Raw genomic sequence first — 27,869 nt, 5'->3', positions numbered from 1 at the left:
TCGAGAACAATTAGATGCATCGTTTCCAATTAGAAAAGCATTAAATTGATTCCAACACGTGAATAAGGATTTATTTCCTCAGCGTACGAACAACGCGTCAGGTTTTGAGACTCGGAGCTCGCTTCTGTGTTAGCTGTTTGATTAATGTTCGCGTAGAGATGGGAATTAAATATAAATATATACAAAAAACGAATTAATGACTTCAGAGAGGTTAATTAATGTGACTCATTAACATAAACTTTCCATCACTGTCAATACATGGGATGTTGCGTTTAACAAAACGGATAACGATATATGTACACACTATAAAATTTCATTTTTAATTTATTATTAGATTAAAACCAATATTTTTAGCTTTTACACTTTTTTTTATTTGACCAGCGACCGGGTTTCGTCGTTACCGACATCATCAGACTGGTGAGAGGCTATACAAATTGTTATGTTATATATAAAAGAAGGCAGGAGTTGATAACCATGATTTGATATAATTCTTTTATATATGTATAACATAACAATTTGTATAGCCTCTCACCAGTCTGATGATGTCGGTAACGACGAAACCCGGTCGCTGGTCAAATAAAAAAAAAAAGCGGAAAAGCTAAAAATATTGGTATTAATCTAATAATAAATTAAAAATGCAATTCCATCACGAAGTGTCAGTGGATAGTATAAATCTATTATAAAATTTCAATTTCAATTCAATTCAATTCAATTTATTCAATAAAAAAATAATATATCCAAAACAAACAATATTCAAGGCGTATATATTAAAAGTAAAAGTAAGCAAGAAGACTTAAGGGTGTAGAAGAATCCCGCTTCGGAAAACTCCTTCGGACACATGGAACAGATCAATATCCAATGTGATATTGTTCAACATAGCGGTAGCTCTTCCTACGGGCATAACCATCGGCAGGTTGGTCCTGTGTGTAGGAATGTGAAACAATCTACGCCGACGCTGTCTTAGGTAACTATCGGGAACATACAGACCGACGCTCCGGATAATTTCAGGATTATCGATCATACCGCGCAACAATCGATAAAAATGCGTAATCAAATACACATCCTTCTAGTCTCTAAACTATTGTAGCCAAGCATACCCTGGAAAAACTGGGTCGGGTAGAGCCAAGGATAAAAGCCGTACTCTCTCATGTAGAGATACCTACATGAAGAGAACTTATTAATTTTAAAAGTAAACTTATTAATTTTATTAATTTTATTAATTCATTCGGCAGTCTTTGTGGTAATAATGTAAATTTTACTCGGTAAATACCACAATTACTTAAAATCTATTTTATTTTAACTGGGAGTTACATTTATTATTTACCTTGCTTATTATGTACCGCCTCCCTAGTGTAATGGTCAGCACGCTCGGCTACCGTTCTGGAGGTCCCAGGTTCGATTCCCAGGGGGGTCAAATAAATATAAGTGATTTTTTCACCGTAATATTTATTCAATATTACCCTGGACTGGTACCTGAAGCGGAGGGCTGATCACCTTTCCTTCGTGTGTAAACGATCAAGATAACACTGTGTTCATATGAAGCAGTGCCCTATGCACCATCGGGGTGCGGATTAGGGTTTTATTATTTATTATTATTATGTACAATGTTCCTTAAAATTTATTGTAAAACGTGTTTCGATGCATTTAGATACAAAATAATTTTAAACAAGAAAAAAGAAAATAGGTAATTTTAAAAGGTCAGGAGTCTAATCGTCGGGTATGTATGAGGAGATGCATGAATGTAGATGAGGCAAGGAATGTTTGCAAAGACAGAGTGGTGTGGCGTTCGATTCTCTCTGCCTACCCCTGCGGGGAAGCGGCGTGATGGTTAGTTAGTTAGTCATGTATTATTTCAAACAACGAAATTTGACAATGAGCTGAATGCTTCGAAATACGCGTATTGTAAGCTCCATATTAATTAGAGAATTTGCAATTTCAAGAAGTGTATTGTATTTGTATCCATATATTTAAATAAAAATGTAATTGTTCGTTTGTTCAAAATCATAAATCTCCTAAAGTTGTTCAACAATAAAACACCTGGATAGGTGTTTGTAATAGATAAAAACATATCTTTCGACCGCAACGGTAGCCCTATCTGTTGAACGTAACAGCTACTCGCCCTAACATGGCGGACAGCGTGCTTCTTGATAGCAGCTCTCACATAACAATGTTTTCGATTGCACTGTTGTTTCGTAAGATTGAAATATTTTCATCATTTCACAAGCATTGTGATATGAAACATTAAAGGTCCTTTCCATTTTTTTATACATTTTATAAGACTGAGTCACAGCAACGTGAGATTACACCTAGTAACAAATAAAACATTACGTTTCTTGGTCCTATTGTTATAATAACACCTTGAAAATACCGCTCAAGTCAGAATCCCGGACCCGGTACCAAATGGTCGTTTAACCCGTGGTCGCCCTAGGCTAACTTTCCTTAATGGCGAACCATCCATCTTCGGCTGTAGGGTGACCATGAGCCTGATAGACGCTGGACGCTAATTTGGGTTGATTGATTCGGACCTAATGGAAGCTGAGTGGGCGAATATAGAACGGTATGAATCAAAAATTCTAAAAAAAAGATGGGTGTTGAAAACAAATGTTAATGATGTACTGGTCGGTGTAAAAAAACGCAGATAATTAAAATCATTTGTTATTTAGAACAGGAAATCCTTCTGAAGGGGAATGGTTTATAGTTTCGTAATTTAAATAACTTTGTTTTGACAAGCAGAAGATGGCGGAATGGATCTCCTGCTGTGTCTTTTACCCTAATTTACTAAACTATCCTACGAGTTACGTTGTTACTAAACATTTAAAAAAAATACGACTTAGAAATACAACGGTAATGCATAAGATAATCGAGAAAAACTTGGCAGGATCAGGTTTGTCAAATACTTGAAAGCGGCCGGGTCAGGAGTCGAAATAATCGGTGGGTATGTATGAGGAGATGCATAAATGTGGAAGAGGCGAAGAATGTTTGTAAAGACAGAGTGATATGGTGTTTTTTCCTCTCTACCTACCCTTGCGGGGAAGTGGAGTTATTTGTACAAAAAAGTCCCTTTCCAAGTACAAGAGTTTAGTCTCTTTCTTGGAAAGGCTCAGCGAAACTATAATTATAAGTTTTCAATTAATGTTTTACTTAGTAAATACCACTTTTTCTTAAAATCTACTGTGACACGTGTTTCGATGCATTCCGCATCATTTTTGAAAATGATGCGGAATGCATCGAAACACGTGTCACAGTAGATTTTAAGAAATAGTGGGATTTACAAAGTAAAACCTTAATTAAAAATCGATAGATTTTACCACAAAGTGACTGCCAAATCAATTAATGACAGAATTATAAGATTATATTAAGTACAAATGTATAGAAATTACATTAAACTGTACAAAAATGCAACCATTTTAAATAAATAAATAAAAAACTCCCATGTGGAGAAACCTAAATTTATGAACGAATATTTGGACACACCTTAAAATTCTGTGAAGCCATTTTATTTCAGTGCGAGAAGGTTTATGCTAGTATTAGCTATATTTAAAGCTTCAATTTTTTTTCAATATTTTCATTGAAACTTTTAAATAATGGGTTCGTTAAAAAAATTTCTTTGATGGACTGCATTGGACAAAACAATTTAAAAACTCATTAATCTTCCATTGCGGCTTGAGGTTATTTTATTAAAGATTTCTAATGATGCCTTGCGATTTACATACTGTAGAATGGACGTACTCGTACATTATAAAGGTATTTACATCGCTGACCACCGGAGGTTAGGCAAATAGCCCAGAAATTCAATTTGAGGTGATGAAATACAAGTGGGAAGTCTCTAGGGCACGATTAGTATTTTCATCACTCTCTAAATAGTGCAAGGTTCTCAAATTATTCAACTTATAAGTATTAATTTTGCAGTGCGGTGAAACGATGTACAATAGATGTTCGAAGTAAGGATAATGAATTTAGTGATCACTTTATACTCTATATATCTACATATAATATATGTGATATTCAAAATTGTCCGCTCATAATTGATCTGTCTCGAAAGACTTATTCAAGACGGTCTTCGATGTTGAGATGTCAATAAAAATTTGTTTTCTCCGCCTTTGTAGTGTAATGGTCAGCACGCTCGGCTACTGTAGTGGAGGTCCCGGGTTCGATTCTCGGGGGGGGGGGGTCAAATAAACATGAATGATTTTTTTCACTCTAATATTTATTCAATATTACCTTGGACTGGTACCTGAAGTGGAGGGCTGATCACATTTCCTTTATGTGTAATGATCGAGATAACACGCGTTTAATACTCTGCAGTGCCCTATGCACCACCGGGTGCTGATAGGGTTTGATAAAGAAATTTCTCTTGAGTTGGGTAGATCCATCATTCGTATTTAAATAATATATTCAGTGTAAAATGGAAAATTACATAAACAGTTAAAAATACTTTTATTCGTAAAAAAAAACAAATATGACAGGATTAAATTTATTGAAGTGTGTCTGGTTGTAGTCTTGTGGTAAGTGCCGAGGACTCTTGAGTCAGAGTTTCTGGGTTCAAAACCACTCTACCTATTTGATAACTATTTTTAATAATGAGCCGCTTAGGCTTGCATAAATAGTATGAAATTTTAAGTATTTTTTAAAAACAATAAAACACTAATATTTACCTTTTTTTTAATGAATAAAATTATGTGGCCCCATTAATTCTTCTTCATCATCCTTAAAGTCTATCGAATCACGAATAATCCTGTGTGTAAGTTATTCACCCTTATTAAAATATATTAGGACAAATGTTTTTATCGCTCTCAATATAAACAACGTCTTAAAAAAGGTGATTTATCTAACATGTTTTGAATATTGAAAGCATTAACTTTGTGAATAATATTGATATATTATTTCAAGAAATAAAAATACTTTGTGTCCTGATCCACTCACATGTGAGTGGATCAGAACACAAAGTATTTTTATTTATCGAAATAATATATTTATCTATCAAATTGTAATATGTCTGCTCTTATTTAATTTTAATTTTTATATAACGTAGTTGAGGACTTTTACTTTTTCATGGTGAATATATTACTTCAACAGCCTTTTGTGTATGACAGGTAACAAAATTTGATGAGTGTAGATAAATTGACAATTCAATGAATATTTATGAAAAGATTTAAGAAGCCAGTTTGCTAAAGTATAATTTTCTAAATTGACTACCACTACGATAAATTGAGTTTTTTCAAAGAATTTAAGTATTTTTTGTTGATTGATAAAATCTTATAAATGACCGAAATAGTGCATTTCTGTTTTTATATGTTGTTGTTGTGAATTTTATTTATTTTTATAATCTTTCATTTTTATCATTTTGATTCAATGAACACATTTAAAGAGTATTTTGCCAGCGTTTTTTTGAAAACATTTTAATTTTTTTCAAATTTCAGAAAACATGATTAAAATTTTTTTAAAGCTTGTAATTTGACCCGTTATTTTTATTAACACCATTTTGTGTCTAAATATTTGTTCAAGTATTTGGACTAGTAAAACATTTTTTATTTGGACCTGTAGATAGAAAACCATGTTTTCAGGCGTTTTACAGTAATTAAAAATGATCCGGGGTTCGGAACTTGCATACATTCAAATAAAACGGTCTCTGTTGAATAACGGTTTCTCAATCTAATAAAGATGGCTGTTGTGAACATATATATTCTGTATCACGAGATTGATTATATATCTAGGCGTTTCAAAAATTTCAGTAGTGTGGTGGTTAATCATGGGTAGAATGGTTGGTGCATGTTGCACGTGTATAAAGTGATCACTTTAATAGCCTATTACAGGTCATAAGCACTGTTCTTATACAGATTTTTATAATCTTATTCATTTATGTTGACATGTCAACAAATGTTTTACTTATAATTTAACCATGTCATGCTATAAAAGCGACTGTCGAAAACACAAATAACGTAAGAGGAGGTTTCATATTACGCTAAAGAAGACTGTACTCTTAAATCAATCGAGGTAACATTAGGTCCACACTAATTGAATATTTTACTCGAAAATAGATACATAATTTTAATATATTAATGTACGCGTAATATACATGAATTATTTAAATAATAATGTATTAAATTTTGACATCGATCCAGTTACAGAGTTTTCAAGGTGACATAACTGAGTCCTGTCAAGATTTAGTACTGATTTTTTAATTTTTTTCAAACCCTATCATCAATAAGGTCAAATTCAGCACTGACCTTGTGAACAGGAAATTGATTGATCAGATAATGCGTGATCAAATGGTAAGAAATAAAGTGATACCTCAATACGAATACTCAATGATTTATTACTTAGATGATTAAGAATATGAAAGTCTGCGTATTTACAGAGCTAGCGACCCATCACAGGCTGGTTTAAGTGATAACTTTATAAAAGTGTAATAACATTTACAATTCTACCCATTATTGACAATCACAGTTCTCAATTTTAGAAACTCAAACATAGTCATACAATTCTCATGTGTGAGTTCACGGCAGCATCTATGGTAGATTTTAATAAGCAAGTTTTTTGGAGAGTTGTAAAAGTAATGTTTTTTTGTTGTTTAAAATCTTAAATCTTCTAAATTTATTCACCAATTGCGTTTTATATACCTCTGAGAAGTAATTTTATTTATGAGTTTTTCTGAATGCAATGGTAGTGCCATCTGTTGTAATATCTACATCTGCAAGCTGCTAAAATATTGTATAATATTATGAAAACTGTGAAAGCATTGTGAAAGAAAACATATCGCTCACTCCTTTCAAGAACGTCATAAATCAAAAATCGTCAATTTTCAGTTGTGCATGTTTTCGGAATGTCCAGAAAATATACTATATCCCAGCAAAAGAGGCATATTTTTAACTAAATATTTACCCGCTGCAGGTCAGAGAGTGTTGTTTTAAAAAACCTTTTACTGAAAAATCAAGTATTTTGATTTATGACGTTCTTGAAAGGAGTGAGCGATATTAGAAATATGTATTTTTCTTTTCTTTCTTATACAATTGACCACAGCAACACGTGGCCGACTAAAGCTAGTATAAATGGAATAAAACAATACAAAATAAAAAATTGTAATAAAAATAAAAGCTTATAATAGAATTCATCTTTTTAAATATCAAATATTTCACAAGCTGTTTTTTCATTATCAAAGAATTTTGTACGGAAACCGATGTTTGATATGAAATAGATGTTCGGTCAAAAACTAAGATATGTGATATAATGTAGCCAATTAATAATAATCAGTGGAATCAATTAGTTTGATCATTAATGGATTAACTCTTGATCTTGGCTACCCATTTAAGGAGCACAGCGTGATGGTATTTGAAAACGACATTTATTTAAGAGGAGAGTTTAAGAACATCTCTCCTTAAGTGTGGCTATGTACGGATCCATATGTGATTCATTTGTCGTCTTTCTCTCTTTCAATTTTTTGTTTTTATTTTTATAATATTAATAAAAAAAACCCTTATCCGCACCCCAATGGTGCATAGGGCATTGCGTCATATAAACACAGTGTTATCTTGATCGTTTACACATGAAGGAAAGGTGATCAGCCCTCCGCTTCAGGTACCAGTCCAGGGTAATATTGAATAAATATGACAGTGAAAAAATCACTTGTTCACAAAATCTGGATTACCTCCAATTACAGGAGTTATTTTCATATTATTTTTTGACATCTCATCAAAGATGAAGAAGAATATGGAAGTATGTCTCTAGTGAAGTTCTAGTGATTCAAGAACAAAGTTTCTAAATTGGTTCATATATATAGAACTTCCAAGATTTGAGTAGTGTGGTTGTCAATAATGGGTAGAATTGGTGAATGTTACACGTGTGTAAAGTGATCACTTAAACCAGCCTATGACGGTCGTCAGCCCCGTAAATGCCCAGACTTCCATATTCTTCTTCATCTTTGATGAGATGTCAAAAAAAAAATAGAAGAACAGATGCAAGCGTGGGCTATCCCCTTAATTCTACATTAATTTCTACAAACCTGTTTTTTAAGTGACGGGAACCTAAAACGTACGAAGTTCGTGTGGAAAATCACATGGAGTCTTGTTTCGTGTGATAATAAATTTATTCGAAATGCTAATTTATTTAGCCCACCTCATCACAACTGAAGACAGATGAAGCGACCGAATAGTATCGCTTCCGTGTTGTATTCAAAGAGAACTTGCTTGATTTATTTGAAACAAGATTTACAAATAATATACACAGTTACACCGAAAGTCATGCGCTTGTAAATTAATAAAAGACAAATATAACTCACAATATGATCATCAAGATGCCTCTCCGCAGGGTTAAGGATAGAGAATAAAACCATACACCACTCTGCCTTTGCAAACAATCTCCAAATCAACCTTTTCCACATTCATGCATCTCCTCATACATACCCCCCGATAATTCCGATTCCCTGGCCTTAAACCTTCAAATACTTTAAATATTTGAAAATGCCAAGTAATTTTACTGTCTTTTACTAGTAAAATGTAATATCATTAAGATTTTGTCTATTTTTCCTACATGGAATTACAGCTTACATGTTTGGCAAATTAAAATAACGAACGTAGACTGGATGCTGTTGAAATGCGATTTATCAGATTAGTGTGAGGTAAAACGATGTATATAGATATTTGAATGGTGAAAAGAGGAAATAATGCAAGATTAAGAAAATAAATATCTATAAAATTAAGGTGTTTTAAGATAGTTGTGAATCGTGAATTGGTTAGGTTAGGAGTCAAAATAATGCGCGGGTATGTCTGAAGAGATGTATGAATGTGGAATAGGGGAAGATTGTCTGCAAAGACAGATTTGTGCGGTTTTTATTCTCTCTCCCTATCCCTACGGGGGAATCGGAGTGAGTAAGTTAGTAAGTTTACATATATGTTGATATATATTTACTAGAGTGCATAATATCCTCGCGTGACATCACTTCTCGAATACTGTATCAATGATTCTAAAACTACTAAATACAAGTCAACAAATGGCCAGTGCACATTTGTAATTTAATGGATCCAGCTCGAAAGAATACGGGCTGTAGAAAGAATCTAAACTAAACTTGTCTACTTTGTACACCGAATTCAGCGTCGAGTTATCGATGGCCCCGACTGTACGTAGGCGTTATTTACAACAAACTGGCTAATATTAAATCTAGTATTATAATTAAAAAGAAGATCAAGTAATGATTGAATTATGTTTATCTGTTTTGCTGCGACCGATGCCTTGAAGCTATTTGATGAGTTATAGTGTTGTTAGGACTTGGTTTCGAGTTTCGTTGATGTATTGTATGGCCGTATTCTAGCACTTAATGACAATTAAAATAATTTTTCTTCTTCTTTTTCCTGGCTTCATGTAAATTTATCGTCTTCGTAGACTGTTGGAGTCAGCTCTCTTTATTCTCAGGTTATGGGACCTTCTATCATATACAACAGTACCTATTCCATGCCTTCGAATTAATTATAATCCCAACATTCTGAGTGTCTCCAAATACTTGTTCACAAATCTGGATTATCTCCAATTACAGAAGTTATTTTTCATATTATTAATATAAGAGATTCTGCTTCATAAAAAGCTCCTCTGCATCTCACCAATATATGTCTCAAGTGAAGTTCTAGTGAAGTCAAATACTCTGTTTCGAGATTGATCAATATATCTAGAAGTTCCAAGAATTTGACTAGTGTGTTTGTCAATCATGGGTAGAATTGGTGAATGTTACACGTGTGTAAAGTAATCACTTAAACCAGCCTATGACGGTCGTCAGCCCCGTAAATGCCCAGGCTTCCATATTCTTCATTATTTTTGGTGACATGTCAAAAAAATAATATGAATTATAATCATAATTAATATAATTTAAATTTGAAGCACTTACTTTGTGATTTTCCTTTGTTTTAAAATCACTAAATTTAAAGTTATTTCCTTTTTAATTAAAATTATATTTTATTTTTATTTATTAAATTATTTACTTATTTCGAATTTTTCTAGACTATCCAAACAATGAACAGTTTTATTTACATGTAAAATTTCTATACCCGTTGATTTATTAATATAATGGTCTTCAGATATAAGGTGATTAGCAAATTCGGAAAAAAATATTGTTATTAAGGCACTTCAGATGTTCTTTAATTCTGAAATTGAATACGTTTTTTCTTTTTGGTGTAAGACTTTAGGCCTGTTTTTTAGAGGGTGTCACCTGCAATGTTAATTTCCAGCTGTCAATTTATCTCTTTGGTGGTCTGCGCGGGAATCACCTTACCTTGGGTTTGGCCGTGCAGTGCGATGTAGGGGAAGTCTGGGTGATTCCATTCTCCTCACATCTGTATACCACTGTCTTCTTCGTTGTCTTCCCCACCTAACGACGTTTTGGATCTCGCATATTTTTGTCTCAAATACTGTAGATAATAATTAATCAAATTATTTTTCGTTTCAGGTTGGATGACCATTTGGTGACAACACACCGGTATCAAGCTGGCCAACACCGCTGTGAAGCTTGCCCGCGATCTTTCTCCTTCAGGCCGGGTCTCATAAGGCACCGCACAACAGTGCACCCAGATCTCAGGAGATACCCTTGCGAGAATTGTTCCAAGGTATGTTCCTTTTGACATATTTCCTTTATATTACCTGCCAAAAACAAAGGCGAAATAAAGATATGGGTAAATGAACAAGAGTTAATTCTATGAAAATTTTAAAATAGTTTATATTTTTTAAATATTTTCTTGTGTGTATATTAGGTTAAATAGATAAAAAAAAACGTATGTAAAAAGAACTACACCGACAAGACACACAAGGTGGCTTGGTGGGTTCGTGCAAAAAAAATGTTTGTTATGTTTATACAATTTTAAATTAATTTATACAGTATGTGTATTTATACGCATTTTTATAGTTATATTTAAAAAAAATATATCTGCAATATTCCATAATAAAACAATTGGATACTTCCGGGGATATTTTAGATGGATATCATAGTTTAGCATCAAACTAGTAAAAAGTATATAAATCCTCTAGTGCGCGACTATGATAGACGCTTCACACACAACTAGGGTTGATGGTCCCAAGAGTAAATAACAATTATGGAAGTATATATAACACTTCAATACGAGCATTTTTAATTTGTTGCCGGCGGAGGTAGGAGGGTATATAAAAATATGGACCAAAGAGGCTAAATAAGGAAATGGAAAAACGTACGATCAAAAGATAATATTTAGAAAAATTAATATATTTTATTTTAGTGTATATATTATGTCAAAATATAAAAAAATACTAAAAAAGCATACAAAAAGATCTCCACTGAAAAGACACACAAGGTGGCTTGGTAAATTCCGTGCGATTTAAATATACTAAGTAAATTCTTTATATTATTAAAATTTTTCTTGTATCGTGTTTCGATGCACTCACCATCAGTTTACAACATTTTGAGCGTGTCCAAATACTTGTTAACAAAATCTGGATTATCTCCAATTACATTTTACATTTTCATGTCACCAATAGATGTCTCTAGTAAAGTTCTAGTGATTCAAGAACAATGTTTCAAAATTGGTTCATTTATATATATTCCAAGAATTTGAGTAGTTTGGTTGTCAATGATGGGTAGAATAGTTGAATGTTACACGTGTGTAAAGTGATCACTTAAACCAGCCTATGACGGTCGTCAGCCCCGTAAATGCCCTGACTTCCATATTCTTCTTTGTCTTTGATGAGATGTCAAAAAATAACACCATCAGTTTGATAATGATGTTGAGATCATTGAAACACGTGACACAAAATAATTTAACAATTAGCGGTATTTACCAAGTAAATATTCAATAAAAAAACAAAGTAAGTTTTGTTTGAATAATCATAAGTTTATCTTTAACCATGTCTCTCTTTCGTTGGATATTATGATCTCTTTCGTCTACTCTGGTAGGTACGTTCGAGTACATTGTTTATTTATTTATTTATTTTTATAATACACATTGTTTATTTATTTATTGAATGCATAATGAATTCGCAACATAGTAAAAAAATTAAAAATAAGTTTATTATTTTAAAATATTGCGTTTGTCAGTAATCCAGGGTATTAAAAGATTTTTCTATGAACCTTCTTTCTGACGTATGGTTTGATAAATAAACATAGTTCCGTTATCACTTATATTCTTTAAACCCTCAAATGCACTGCATCATTTAAGCGCAGTTATCTTGATCGTTAACACATGAAAGAAATGTGATCAGCCCTCTGCTTCAGGTACCAGTCCAGGGTAATATTGAATAAATGTTAGAGTGAAAAAATCACTTATTTGACCCCATCTTAGGAATCGAATCCGGGACTTCCAGTACGGTAACTAAGCGTGCTGACCATTACACTACGGAGGCGGACAGTTCTTATATTACAACCAGATGAATAAAAATTTAATTCACAACATTTTGTGTGCTACCAAACCGTTGTTCACAAATTTGGATTCATCCACTTAAGAGATATTTTAAAAATAATCCAGCTAGGATCTTGCATACATCTAAATAAAAAGGGTCTCTGCTATACAAAAGCTTTCTAAAAAACTAACGAAGTTACAAATATTCATAATTAAAATATAACATTGTTTTAAAATCACAATAAATATTTTATTAAAACTTAATTATTATATCTACTGGTTTCGAAGCTAGCCGCATCTTTTTCGCTTCGTTAGCTTTTAAACTGGTAAATATTATAATTTAGTTACAATAAAATATTTACAGTGATTTTAAAACAAAGTAAAATTTTAATTATAAAATGGAAAATCGCAAATTTATTGCTTCAAATATAAATTTATTTTACAATTTTTCTTTTATACGTTACAGGTTTTCACGGATCCATCCAATCTCCAGCGCCATATACGTACCCACCACGTAGGGGCTCGTTCACATGCTTGTCCAGAGTGTGGGAAAACCTTCGCCACATCGAGTGGCTTGAAGCAACACACGCACATCCATTCCAGCGTCAAGCCCTTCCAGTGTGAAGTCTGCTTTAAAGTAAGGAAAAATCAGATTTACTAAGAAAAAGAGACGATTCAAAGAAAGAACGCAAGACTGAGATAAGCATTGTCGATGTTAGAATAGTATAAGGAAAGAATGCAAGGCTGAGATTAAGAAAGGTGCGTTGAGATTGTTCGGGCGTGTGGAATAAATGAGCTAAAGAAGAACAGTGAAAATATTTATGAAACAGTAACGAAAGTCGTTTCAAACTAGCAGAGAAAACATTACTTTTATTTCAAGTTAAAAATATATTAAAAAATGGTTTTATAACTCGTGTTGCTCTTTAAAACTGACGTAACGTCACCGTCTTGGTTTTTCTCTGTCGCACGTTGTTTTATCAGCGGAACACTTTTAAATAAAAAACAAAATAAAAAAAGTAGATACCCATATCTCATATACGAGTCTACCAAAAATCTCTTTCTATATTAAAGAACTCTATTTTTTTCATTACAGGCTTACACGCAGTTCTCGAATCTATGCCGTCACAAGCGTATGCATGCTGATTGCCGTATGCAGATCAAGTGCGGCAAGTGTGGACAATCATTCTCTACAGTGACTTCGCTCTCAAAGCACAAGAGATTCTGCGACTCAACTGGACCGAGCCAAGCCCAGAGTCACCCCAATCAAGGCAATTCGCTGCCTCAGCTTCCCCAGATCTCAAACATGCCAGTGAATAATCCATCTGGACAAAACCCCTTCTCAATGTACCGACCGCCAGCGGGGTTGCCATTTCCCTTTCCACCAAACTTTGGCCCATACCCTGGACTTTTCCATCCTTCAGCTCCACCGGGTTTCCTCGCTAATCCGTTACTGTTCAACTCTCATTTGAATAGAAGCCAGCTGGAGATGGAAGCTCATCATAATAACGTAATGAGTGAAAGGTCTGAATCTGTCGAGAGCCAGAAACGTCAATCTGATGCCATTGACATTATTTCGCATAACTCTGAAAATAAGGATAGGAACATTCGAAATCATTTAGAAAAACTTTTCAATCCTAAATCAGATCGTTTTACTCCGCCGAGGCAACAAAGCTATTTAGCTAAAGTATCCCCTCCTACAGCCGAGGAGGCCAGCTCCCAGTTGCGTCCGTCACCTGCTCGACCACCTCTACGAAATAGTTCCATCAGTATTTTTGCAAACCCTCGGGAAATTATTGGATCTCAATCAAATCAGTTAAAAAACAGATTATCAATAAACGAAATTACCCAAATTGAAGGTGATACTGATGTTACAGCCACTCCAAAAGATTTTTCAAGAACCGCTAAAAGATCCCCAAAATCAAAGATAATCAACGAAGAAGTAGACGACTCTGTTAATATAAAGTCGATCGACTTGAAAAAAAGGCCCGAAACAAACGGGGAACAGCCTTTGGATTTGAGTGTTACTCGTAAACGCCAGAGATCTGAATTTTCTGTTGACGATAATTATGGTGAGAAAAGCCCTTCAATAAGATCGTGCGAAACGCCTGAGAGCCCGAAACATAGCCACGAAGACATTAACAATGTCCAGAGTCCAGAAAACGAGACGATCGACATTGATGTCGAAGAAGAAAAGCAACCTGCATCGCCTAAATCCACGATATTGGAAAAGATTTCAGCAACTCCTCCGATGGCGTACCCGAGACCGATTCATCCCATGTTTTTGGAGGCAATGTATAGACCTGGGGGTTTCGCGGGATATGCAGGACCAGGAGACAGGTTACTCGGTCCACCTCCGTCCCCCTTCGGACCTCCAAGATCGTTTCCTTTTTTAGGACCACTTCTCGGAGCAAACGGAGCAAACAGAAATAACTTTGATTTGCTCCGTGCTCCACTACCAAACTTTGGGGCCAATAAGTATCAAGACGTACTATTGGGAGGTAATCACGGCGGGAAATTGAAAGATCGATACGCTTGTAAGTTCTGCGGTAAAGTATTCCCGAGAAGCGCTAATCTTACCAGACATCTGCGCACACATACCGGCGAACAGCCATACAAGTGCAAGTACTGCGAGAGATCTTTTTCTATCTCCAGTAACTTGCAACGCCACGTAAGGAATATTCATAATAAGGAAAAGCCCTTCAAATGCACTTTATGCGACAGGTGTTTTGGCCAGCAAACCAACTTAGATCGCCATCTAAAGAAGCACGAAGCTGATGAATCAGGAATGGGACCAATAGCCGATTCTCCAGGTAGTTCGAATGAAACCGAAAGAGAAGATGCATATTTCGACGATATACGGACGTTCATGGGTAAAGTAACTTACAGCGGCCAAGATCCTTATCTGTCCTCCACGATTCCGCTGCATTTATACAATCCTCAGCAGGTTAACGAACTTTCTCAGAAAGATAACGACGAAGATTCGGAAAGCTTCGCCAGCGAAGATTTGAATCCAGATGTGCTAGGGAGAAGCGGAAATCTATCTCTCAATCGCTTTGAAAGCATTAAAGTCAAACAAGAGAAGGAAGAGCTTTTGAATAACAACGACGCCATTATCGAAGTTTCGACTTAGCCCACGGAACTCGAAAAGAGGGTTCTGCAAAATTTGTAAAAATACTTTGTAAGATAAATTAAATCCGATAAAAGTGATTAGGAAATAAATGTAAAATGATCAAGATAAAATCACAAATGAGTATTCGACACCGCTGATTTTTCGGGAAGTGGTAGATTTTGGTTTAAGTAAAAAAGTTCCTAAATCGTTATCTTAATGAATTGTACGACGTATATGTTAGCAGACAGCAAAAATCATGGAATGTGACTAGGATAAGTCGTTTTTAACTAAAATTTATGGTTATTTCAATCTGTATCTTTTTAACTGTACTTAATTAGAATAATTGTGTACTAATCGCACTTAGATAACGACTTATTATTTTAGCTGATAAATTTGTAAATTCAATTATTAAGTCATTTTATTTCTAAGAGCAAGGAAAACAACACCATAAGATGGATTTTTATTATTTTTGTGATAGTCAATTATAACCAAAGTTATGTAAAATTATTGTAAATTTTTTTGTCGTTGAAACTTTATAAAATGTATCTCATTTCGATTGTTTGTGAAATTTTGTTTAAATATAAGAAACAAATAATACAGTTTTTTTGAAATATATGTACCATATAAATTTAGGATTAACGTGTTGTGATAACTGTTAAAGTAATGATAAAAAATCCTACAATTTTAGTGTTTTGATTAATATTATATTTATTTAATTAGATACTTATTTTGATGTTGAAATAAAAAATGTCAAATTACTTTTTTTTAATGATTACACAGGCCAACACACATTTTGGTGCCTACGGTTTTTTTTAACTGTTTCTTGTTAATGTTTGGGTGCAAAATCCCTCAGAATTTGATCAGACGTATTTTTTGAGATATTATGCTAATTTAAAATAATAAAAAAATCAATTTTTGTAAATTTCATGTTATAATTATAACTATTGCTAATTAAAAAAAAACACATGGATTTCAGTATTAATTACAAAGTTTACATACATAAATCACATATCATTTAAAAATTTCCTTTTATATGATTTTCTAGCATAGAGTTTAGTAGGCTAGTTTTGCTGAAGGCTCCAACAGTAGTCGGCCATCATATGGATATCCCATCATCCTTGATATAGATCTTCCATAGTTTCTTTCATTTTGTTGGCCTGTATTATTTATATGTTCGTATGTAAGATAATTACTTATTTTTATGATTCTTACATTGAAAAAATTGTTAGTACAATTAGATATCAGTTTTGGAAAATTGATTTGTTTATCTGTGTTATTTGAACAATAATTATTCAAAAATATATTATATTTTTACTGTCATCAGATTTATAAATGGGATGTAACTGTCTGGTTCAGTAAAGTGTAAGCATTAGATCTTTTTTGTAAATAAATCACTTTTTTTCGATCTTAACATAAGTAGATAAATATCAAACTAAATCAAAACATCGTTGTTATAAAAAATCTTACGAATGTAGATATTTTGGCCTGTAAAAAACATTTCCATAAGAAATTTTTCTGTCACTTTATTCCAAAAAGCAAATATGGTACTTATTATATTAGACAATTTGTATTTTTAATGAATTATGTACGTCAAGAAATGATTCAATTAAAATAATTGTAAAATTTATAATAACTTTCACAATAAATGTATTTAATAATTATTGCATAGGATATTTTTTCTTCTGAAATGTATTTGTAAGGTAAGCTAAGATGTACTATTATATTAATATCATGTTGTTACTATTCGTATATAATCAGTAAGGTTGTCATTATATCATAGCCATTAAATCACAAAACACTTGGTAATTTATGTGAAAAATATCAAAAAATAAATTAATATATGCATTCTAAAGTATGTTTTTATTTATCTTCCAAATTATTAAATTATTTTACAAAAAATATTCAAAATTATACTAACTTTTCTTAGTAAATATAAATCGACATAAGTACGCTGCAAATCAAATAAATAACAATATTAATATTATATCAGACACTGGATTATTCCCTAATGTCCCATCCCGTCTTTGGTTTACGAAAATTTCGATGAACAAGAAAGATACATCCACCATTTGTCGAATGAGGATGGGACCCTTCTGTACGAGAAAGCACTTTGCGAAGATTGGTGTCTTCTGACTCCCCTTTCGCGAATGTCGTTTGGAAGAAGACCTTAACTATATATTCTATGATTGCCCAATAAATGACAAAATGCCAAGAATTTTTAAAACTCTGGCCCCGCTCATTCCCCTCCCTACAAATACCCAACCCTAGCGAGCAGGAACCCTATTATAAACAATGTTTTAGTATTTGTTTAAAAAATGAACAGAATAATTTTTTTAGTTGAATAATAAGTTTATCATAATTGACAATTAAATAATATTTTGAAATTAACTTGATATTGGCAAAAGCAATATATTCTACACATATGCAATGCCATTATTTATTTAAAAAAAACGGATTTTTCACCCTATGGATGAGACGGCTCAAATTTAACAATTACTCCAGAAATTCCTCAACTGATGGCGCTACAATGGGCCATTAAGATACCAATAGATCATACTAAAATACGCCAATTTAAGGTTCGTTTTATAAGACATTATGGGGTGATCAATTCTCTTTGCTTAGAGAGGATGAAACGCTACACTCTTCTGTCCTGACATACATTCCTCCCTTTCTTCACATCCATACATTTAGACATACCCTCCGATTACGCAGACTTTTGACACCACCAGATATATATATATGTATATATATATATATATATATATATATATATATATATATATATATATATATATATATATATATATATACAAATATATATATATATATATATATATATATATATATATATATATATATATATATATATATATATATATATATATATATATATATATATATATATATATATATATACATATATATATATATATATATATATATATATATATATATATATATATATATATATATATATATATATATATATATATATATATATATATATATATATATATATATATATATATATATATATATATATATATATATATATATATATATATATATATATATATATATATTTATATATACATACTTGATGGCCATTAAAACGGGTAGATAAGTATTTGGGTCAATCAGTTGTGCAAGACTAGACTATATGAGATCAATAAAAGACGTGCGGATCATGTCGGCAAATTGAAAACGTAACTGCTTGAACTCTCCGGCCATTGTTGTGCAATATTATTGTTGTTCGATAATAATTAGGTCATTAGTTCAATGGTCATCTCGAGAGAACGACCACAAGAAAATGGCATTAAAAAACATATCTTTTAAAAACTAGCTGTAGTTAATTGTATGAAGGCAAGGTGATGTAAATATTTATCATTGTTTTTATTTGAATTTCACTTGGTTAATACCGCCATTTCTAAAAATCTGTTGTCGTGTTTCAATGCGTTCCGCATTATTTTCATATAGTATTAGGAAAATTATATGGAATTTACCGAAACACGTGTCACAAATAACACTATAGAGGTGGACAAACACACAAAGATATCAACATGTTTACATTGTTATTCATCGATTCCGTTGAAATTTTGAAGCGCGTATTTTAATACCATATAACGGTGACAGAAAAAAAATATACTTTGAAAAAGTATATTTTTTTTACTAAAATGGTCATCTGTTGAACGTATCAGCAACTCCGCAACACTAAATATTTTCAAGGCGAATAGTATATTTCATGACATCTACTGTTACTTTTAAATATAATTATAAATATTCGGGTGAATTTTTGTTTTAAAGATTCAAAATGCTTTGAAACTTATTATAAAAGAAAGTGTGCTTTTTTATTTTTATTTTTTATTTAATCAGACTGAGGCACAGCGACGCGTGGCGGGGTATAGCTTTTAATAATAATAATAATAATAAGATGTTTTTATTGTGGAAATCCACAAATGATTAACAATGGGATTAAGGAATCAATTAATATTCCTAGAATAGATGTACGAGAAGAGAATGAAAGTGGATACGTAAGAAAAATACTTTTGTTATAGCTTATATGGAAAAATGTATTGAACCTTAATGATTAATGCTAAACGCTATCAAAAAAGCGAATATTCTTTCGTTAGGAAAGGTTAATTTTCATTGTTCAAAATTGAGTGAAACTGATTGACGATCGTTTGAATCAATCAAAAAGGATCATTATTGTTGGCGCTTAGAAAATAAATGAAGCATTAAAAATCTCTTTGAATAGGCAGGTTATAAAGCACCTTCTAATATGCGTCAGAATTTTTGTATTCATACAATCATCGAAAAAGCATCCTTATGTATAAAGCGTCAGAATGAATAGCTTCATATGTAAGTTATATCTTTCTTCTCTCGAATGTAACGAAATTTACCTAAAAACGTGACGCGTCCTTGAAAATGTGACCCATTCGTCTCATCCAAATATCGATATTTGAATCGCCACATAGGATGTGTCACTTAAAACATATTAATTTTTTTTTTAAATTTTTATCAGACGCTGGATTATTCACCCAATGGATGATGTATCGATATTGAAGTGTCAGAATGATAGCCATGGTTAAAATGTGTATAAAGTGATCATTAAGGTATCCAAATATGCCATATGCCCTGGAATTCTCAGACTTCTATATCTTTCATATTAATAAAAAAGGATAGATGTTTCATCTTAAACTAAAAATCGCTCCAGGAATTGGAAAAACACAAATTTGTAAACAAGGTCTTAGAAACACCCAAAAATGTTGTGTGTAAAAAATTAATTGATTTCAAATATGTTCCTGTATATTTTAACGAAATTATTTATTTTAAATATTATGTGGTTAGTTTTCTCAAAGAGCTGAATGAAAGAAAAAAGTAAAATATTAAATTTAAATCAAATAAATTTTAGCATATATTCAAACCATAACAACCCTGATTGTCAAAAATAAGGGATGACCCTAGCGACGAATTATCAAAGCTCAATACATATTTAAATTCGAATAGGAAAAGACAGATGGCATGATTTAAGAGATGAGTAAGGGAGGGTTTTAATTTTTTAAGGTTAACATTTTTAAAGTAAAATTTAAATATTATTCATGACTTTAGCAGACCATTTTTGTCATGATAAAATAAATATTATTTATGTAAAATTTGATTTAACTAAATTTTTTTAAGCTTACGCTTTTCCTTTAAAGCCCAGTATTCGATAAATCGCAACATAATAATAACTTAATTATCTTTAAACCCAGGTTAATTTACAGGTTTACCAGAAAGTTAACAATGCTTTTAATAGATAAAATATAGATCGTAATAGCTGTATATATTTTCTATATTATTTTGAGAAATAAAAAGACTTTATTCAGAGTTTATTTTATGACCATAAATAGTCATAAATAGTCAAAATAAACCTTTAAGAGGGCAACAGGTTGTTGCCGAAACTATTTGGTTTTTAATAAAAATGTGAGTGGATCAAAAAACAAAGTCTTTTTATTACTGAAAATAGAATATCACGATGATCCACTAATTTAATGCTTTCAATATAAATATATATATATATATATATATATATATATATATATATATATATATATATATATATATATATATATATATATATATATATATATATATATATATATATATATATATATATATATATATATATATATATATATATATATATATATATATATATATATATATATATATAAATGTATATATATTCCTTAACTTCAATGACACGTTACGTAACATTACGTATGCATGTGTATAATTATACCAAAATATATTAGCCACGAAAAAAACTCCTCGCAACTTAATGTCTTCATTTGATGAGATTATTGAACTCGATGAAAGATCGCATTACGCCTAGAAAATATTACTTGAATATTGACTAGTACCTACTTCTTCACGCGATTTGGTCATTACTTTTTATAACGCCATATTTCGGTGGTCAATTAACATTTCTGGTGAACAGCAAGCGGTAGAAGTCAATGTCGGAATTTTGATTCGTTTTCAAAAACATAATTCATATAACTAACTGTCGTAATGATCAAATTCATAAATGTATCTGAAAATCATATAATACATTTTGAGTGTGTCCAAATACTTGTTCACAAAATCTGGATTATCTCCAATTAAATGAGTTATTTTCAAATTATTATTTTTGACATCTTTTTGACATCAAATTGGTTCATATATATCCAACTTTTTGAGTAGTGCGGTTGTCAATATTGGGTAGAATTGGTGAATGTTACACGTGTGTAAAGTGATCTCTTAAACCAGCCTATGACGGTCGTCAGCCCCGTAAATGTCTTCCATATTCTTCTTCATCTTTGATGAGATGTCAAAAAATAATATGACAATTATATATTTATAATTTTTTCAAACACAGATTTTTTGAGTCTACCAAGTTGTATTTTATTGTTTAAAAATGTTTTATTGTTGTTTTAAGTTAAAAAAGCAATTAATCAAATGTTACCCGGGAGTGTTGAGATGGTTGGGACATGTAGAACGAATGAGTGAGGAAAGAACGGTAAAACAAATTTATGAGGCGAATGTAATTGGAAAAAGAAGCAGAGGAAGACAGAGTAAAACATGGCACGATTAGGTATGCCAAATACTTGAAAGTGGTCAGGTTAAGAGTCGTAACAATCGGCGGGTATGTATGAGGAGATGCATGAACGTGGATGAGGCGAAGAATGTTTGCAAATACAGAGCGGAGTGGCGTTCTATTCTCTCTGCCTACCCCTGCGGAGATGCGGCACTCGGGTTAAAAGAAAATTCAATTGCAATTTAACGTATGTTGGAAATAATATGTAATTGGGACTCCCTTCTCGATTTATAACATTCGATAACGAGCAATTATCTCTTGTATTATGTAATCCTGGCCTATACCTTTCCAATTAATTAGAGCCACGCAATTACAACGTTAATTTACAATAAAAAAACAATTATCGAATTTGGATAACGCGGTAACCACTCCTGAAATGGCCCGTAGCTGTGTTATGGCTATCCGTGACGACTAACGCGTTGCCGGTAATTATAATGACATTACATTTCCCCACATTATCTTGGACGTCAAGCTCAAATTTAAAATTTCATCACCTCCTGCGTCGAGTAACAAACTATAATCTGTAAACTGAACAGATTGTAAATCTGGCGATTGCCATGTATGTATTTTTCTCAAAAGACATCTAAAAGGAAGACTAAAAATTCATGGAGACTACAGAAAGGTAACATGATTCGAAGGCATGGTAGGTGACATTGTATATGATAGAAGTACCTACAACTTGAGGACGAGGAGAGCTGATCCCAATAGTCTACAAAAATGATACGTTGAGATAAAGATGGAAGAATCTTCATTGAGTAACAAATCTATTATTAAGTGCTAAATTATTAAATTCTGTGTAGATCCTTGTTACTGCGAAATCACTCAGTTAACTTTTTTTTACCGACAAACATATATGTATTCGTATGATGATATTATATATTTATTATAACTGCTGCTACCACTACCATCAAGCCGTTCCTCTGCGGGTGTAGGAATAGAGGATGGAACGCCACTCTCGTCTATTCTGACATAGACTCCAAGTTTCCTTCACATCCATATTTAGTCATAGTCGGGCCTCCGATTATGAAGACTTTTGACACCACCAGATTTATTTTCAAGCAATTTCTGCCCTCTAACATTGTACGGTTGTACGGGTTGCAAAGTTTTAATAATAATTCAATTTTAAAAATTAATATTGGAAGTTATAACTTAACGTAAGTTTTATAAGTTTATTTTTTAAACATTTTCTTCTAAAAATAAATGAATATTTAATTGAAAAGTAATTCTAACTTTATACGGCTGTATGGAGTGTAAAGTTTTACTAGTATCACAAGTCAGCTTTTTTGGTTGGTTGGAAGATATTCATTTTTAAATACTGTTTATTTATAAATATGTCTGTGCATAAATACTGAAATGGGTGAAGTTGTTCAACTAAGAATATGATAGTTTAGATTTTTACATGGCTTACGACATGTCATTTTCCAGTTTAATTGATAAATTTTGTGTGCGACCCATCATGACATATCGCTCACTCGTTTCAACAACGTCATATATATAAAAAAAAACTTGATTTTTCAGGAGATCGTTTTAAAAGGTTAAGAATATCAAGCCACTTATTGAATTTTTTACTGTGCAACAGATCGGCTGTCCAAACTTAAAACACAGTAAGGGACATTTTTTTTGACAAACGTTTTTTTGCATTTTTGGACTAAGAAGATTCTACTTATTCCAAAAATGCAAAAAAAGTACGACAAAAAAATGTCCCTTACTGTGTTTTAAGTTTGGACTGTCGAGATCTTTTTAGGTAAAACCTGAAGGTTTTTGCTTCATTTGAAAAATATTTAGTTTATTAAAAAAATAATTGAACAGTACCTTTTCTTCAAAATGCAAAAACAACACTTTCTGCCCTGTAGCGGGTAAATGTTAAGTTTAAGATATGCCGCTTTTGCTGGGATGTAGTACATTCTTTGGGCATTCCGAAAACATGCACTTCTGAAAATTGACGATTTTTGGTGGATTATATGACGCCGTTGAAAGGAGTGAGCGATATATTGTATACAGGAAGTTTAAGGAATAAATAAGGAATAAATAAGTAAATAAATATACTGACTGACATGCGCGATATATTACTTTGTAGTGATAAATGTCAAAAGGTTACTTACTGTAAGAAAATTAATATCGCCTAACATTATGTGATTTCGATTTAAACCGTGACGAATCCTGAAAATAAACGAGTTTTTATGTGGTTTCCACGACGGTAATGATCTGTTTTAAAATTAAATATTTAGTATTGTGATTATTAATTTTTTAATGAGGTACACTATTTAGTAGAACATAATACTATTTTTTCAATGTACTTTTGAAACGTGTTTTATTTTTAATTTCCTATGTTTAGATTAGATAATTTTGGCTGCCTCTGTAGTGCAGTAGTAAGTGCATTTGGCTGCCGTGCCAGAAGTCTCTTGTTTGAATAATGTAATTAATTATTAATTTAATATTATTCTGAAGAGCAGATAAGCAAAGTGAAGATCTGGATGTAAAATAGTAGAAAATGGGGAAATTTTGTATATTTGAGAAGTATGCTTTCTAGGGATATAAAGATTGATAATATTTTTTTTTAATGTATAAGTATTTGTATTTTTTATTATAAACGAAAATTCTTCAATTTTATACTATTTCTGTGGGGCTAAGCGGCGCATTATTAGAAAAAGGTATCAAATTGTGGTTCGAACCGAGAAACTTTGACTCAAGAGTCCGCGACACTACCCACGGGACCACAACCCGACACATATAGGAAATAATATGACAAAGAAAGAACAGTGAATGCTAGGGACAGAGTGAATAATGCACTGAATTTAGCAATGTTAAATAAAACCCTATCATCGAAAGCTAAACTGGCAGTAAACAATCAATGTAGCCCTAGTTCCAACCCTAATGTATGGAAGTACATAATTGAGTTGTAAAAGAAGGATGAATGTAAAATGTGGACGCAATCGAAATGCGTTATTTTAGACAAATGTTTGGCAAAACGATGTATAATAGATATTTGAATAGTGATGTAATGAAATAATGCAGGGCTGAGATAAGCATTATCGAGAAAATTTAGAAAGGTGTGTTGATATAGTTTTGCACGTAAATCGAGTGAGTAATGAAAGAATAGCAAAATGTTTTTTTGATGTGAATGTGGTTTGTAATAGAAGCAGAGAAAGACCACAGAAAACTTGGCATGATCAAGTATTTTAAATACTTGAAAGTGCTCAGGCTAGGAGTCGAAATTATTAGCGATTACGTATGAGGAGATGCGTGAATGTGGAAGAGACGAAAGATGTTTGCAAAGTCAGATTGGTTTGACGTTCAATTCTCTCTGCCTACCCCTGCGGGAAAGCGGGGTGATGATTAATATGTTTACTTTTTAGGTAATTATCTTCGTAGTAGCTTTTTAACGCTTGTAACGAGTATGCGTATGCAACATTGAGTGTAACAAGACTGAGACAACACTGAGAGTAATAAGTTTACTTTTAGGTAATTGTCTTCGTGGTAGCTTTTTAACGCTTGTAACGAGTATGCGTATGGAACTATTTTCATTTCCATTACTCTTTCAATTCAATTCACAAAAATCTGTATCTAGCTTTCATATATTTGACGAATTTATCTTTGCTACGTGTGTGGTATACTTCATGATAATTAATTGAGTACCCTATGATAAAAGTAACATATATCATTGTTTAAGTATATCACCAGTGAGTTAACATGTCCGCGGTTTACGCAATAAAACAGCAGGGGTACATTAACTTTCAACAATTAATAAAATAAATTATAAACCAGCATGCTTTTTCTATTGGTCAATATAGGAGTTCAGACTCTATTTATATATATGGAATACAGCATTTATTTTTTAAAATACATATATCACTGTAATAAGTGAATTCTGTGACATTAAAAATATATGAATCTCTACAAGCGTCTCAGAAAGGTATTTTACTATACATTTTGGCATTTTAACATAGATGAAGAAAGATACGAGACGAAAAATTTGACCGGTGGGGTTGTGAATCATGGGTATCAAATTTTAGAAGTGTACAAAGTTATCACTTCAACCACCCTATGACAGGTTTTAAGCCCTGTAAATATCCAGAATTTCCATATTCTTCTTCATCTTTGTTGAGTGATTGCAAAGACAGATTGGTGTGGGGCTCTATTATCTCTGCCTACCCCTGCGGGGAAGCGGCGTGATAGTTAGATAGTTAGTTAGTTTTATATTATTGTTTTCAACATAGATGAAGAAGAATTTGGAATTCTGGGTATTAACAGGGCTTAAAACCTGTCAAAGAGTAGTTTAATTAATCACTTTACACAAGTGTACCGTTTACTATTCTACCCATGATTGACAACCATACTACTCAAATTTTGGAAGTCGAACAGATATGATCAATCTTTTGACGTTCCATGATTTGAGTTCACAACAGTCATCTATGATTTATTTAAAAAGATTTTATTTAGAAGAGACTCTTTTATTTGTATGCAAGATCCGAATTTGTCAACAGGTATTTGTACACGCTCAAAACGTTGTGAAAAAAACACCTATTAATTTGCTTTTTGTTCGTTATCACTCAATAATTCACTATGTAGCTCTTTTAGTGAATCGGTTCAAAGAATCCAAATCACGTCGTTTTTCCAAGTCCGAGAAAAAGGGATGTGACGGAAAATGATTCACCTATTATACTATAAAAAAATAAACGCATATGTGGAGGTCCTAACCAAAAAGTTACATTTCCAATATTGCACGAGTAATTCTTTAAATACAAATCTGTTCTGTTTACTGTATTCTTTTGAAATCTTAATTAAAGTTGCAACAAATCGTGACCAATCCTGTGTTAAACCAATGTGAAATCATTAAATTGCACCAAAAAGTAACAATTTTACAAGCTAAAATTCCTGATTACTTAAAATCATTTATAATGGAAATGTACCGTTTTTGTGAGGACCTCCACATTTCACTAACCCCTTTCAACAACGTCATATATCAAAAAACTGAATTTGTATGAAGATTGTTTTTAAAGTTTAAAAATATAATAAAATGTATTTAAAACTAATATCAAGCCACTTATTGAACTGTTTACCGTGTAACAGATCTTTTTAGGTAATATCTGAATGTTTTTTCTCCGCTTGAAAAATATTTGGTACATTAAAAAAAATAATTGAATAATACCTTTTCTTCAAAATGCAACAACAACACTTTCTGCTCTGTAGCGGGTAAATATTAAGTTAAAAATATGGCGCTTTTGCTGGGATATAGTACATTTTCTGGACATTCCGAAAATATGCACAACTGAAAATTGACGATTTTCGATTTATGACGTTGTTGAAAGGAGTGAGCGATATGTCTTCTTCAATGACAAATGATTGTAATGATTCGGAACTCATCTCGGTTCCAGCAGCCATCATCAAGTGATTGATTCACGTTCTTCCGATGATTGATTCCATCTCTAAGCACAAAGAAGGTCACATTAAAAGAGCTGAAAATATTCATCTGGCTTCGCCTGACCGCGGGCTATACTTGATGTACCATATGTATGATTAGAATCTATTGAAGTAAGAGCATCACTAATCATAAATTATCCCTAAATATTTTATGTTCATATTATTTATTCATTCGGCATTCATTTTCTGGAATGACATATTAATTATTGTAAAAAAAATTGAACACTTCGTTCACTCCTTTCAAGAACGTCATAAATCAAAAATCGTCAATTTTCAGTTGTGCATGTTTTCGGAATGCCCAGGTACTATATCCCAGCAAAAGAGGTATATTTATAATTTAATATTTATCAGCTACAGGGCAGAAAATGTTGTTTTTGCA

At 32.1% G+C, this 27,869-nt stretch overlaps 1 protein-coding gene across 1 annotated transcript in view; it reads left to right on the top strand.

The window, feature by feature from the left end:
* The window catches only part of LOC148313978 (transcription factor hamlet-like), a 116,770-nt gene extending 100,361 nt beyond the window's left edge, over window positions 1–16,409 (top strand). The window contains exons 6-8 of the mRNA XM_088262328.1: window positions 10,430–10,586; window positions 12,811–12,981; window positions 13,438–16,409. Coding sequence (XP_088118454.1) covers window positions 10,430–10,586; window positions 12,811–12,981; window positions 13,438–15,474 — 2,365 coding nt within the window. The 3' untranslated portion in view covers window positions 15,475–16,409. The remainder of the gene's footprint in view (window positions 1–10,429; window positions 10,587–12,810; window positions 12,982–13,437) is intronic.
* The last annotated feature ends 11,460 nt before the right edge of the window (window positions 16,410–27,869 follow it).

The sequence above is a fragment of the Brachycentrus maculatus genome, unplaced genomic scaffold (assembly GCF_059751285.1).
Source record: "Brachycentrus maculatus isolate JH-2025_06_01 unplaced genomic scaffold, ASM5975128v1 h1tg000003l, whole genome shotgun sequence".
Classification (NCBI taxonomy): Eukaryota; Metazoa; Arthropoda; class Insecta; order Trichoptera; family Brachycentridae; genus Brachycentrus; species Brachycentrus maculatus.
Note: the sequence above shows the minus strand (reverse complement) of the source record. Positions and strands in the feature narration are given on the sequence as shown.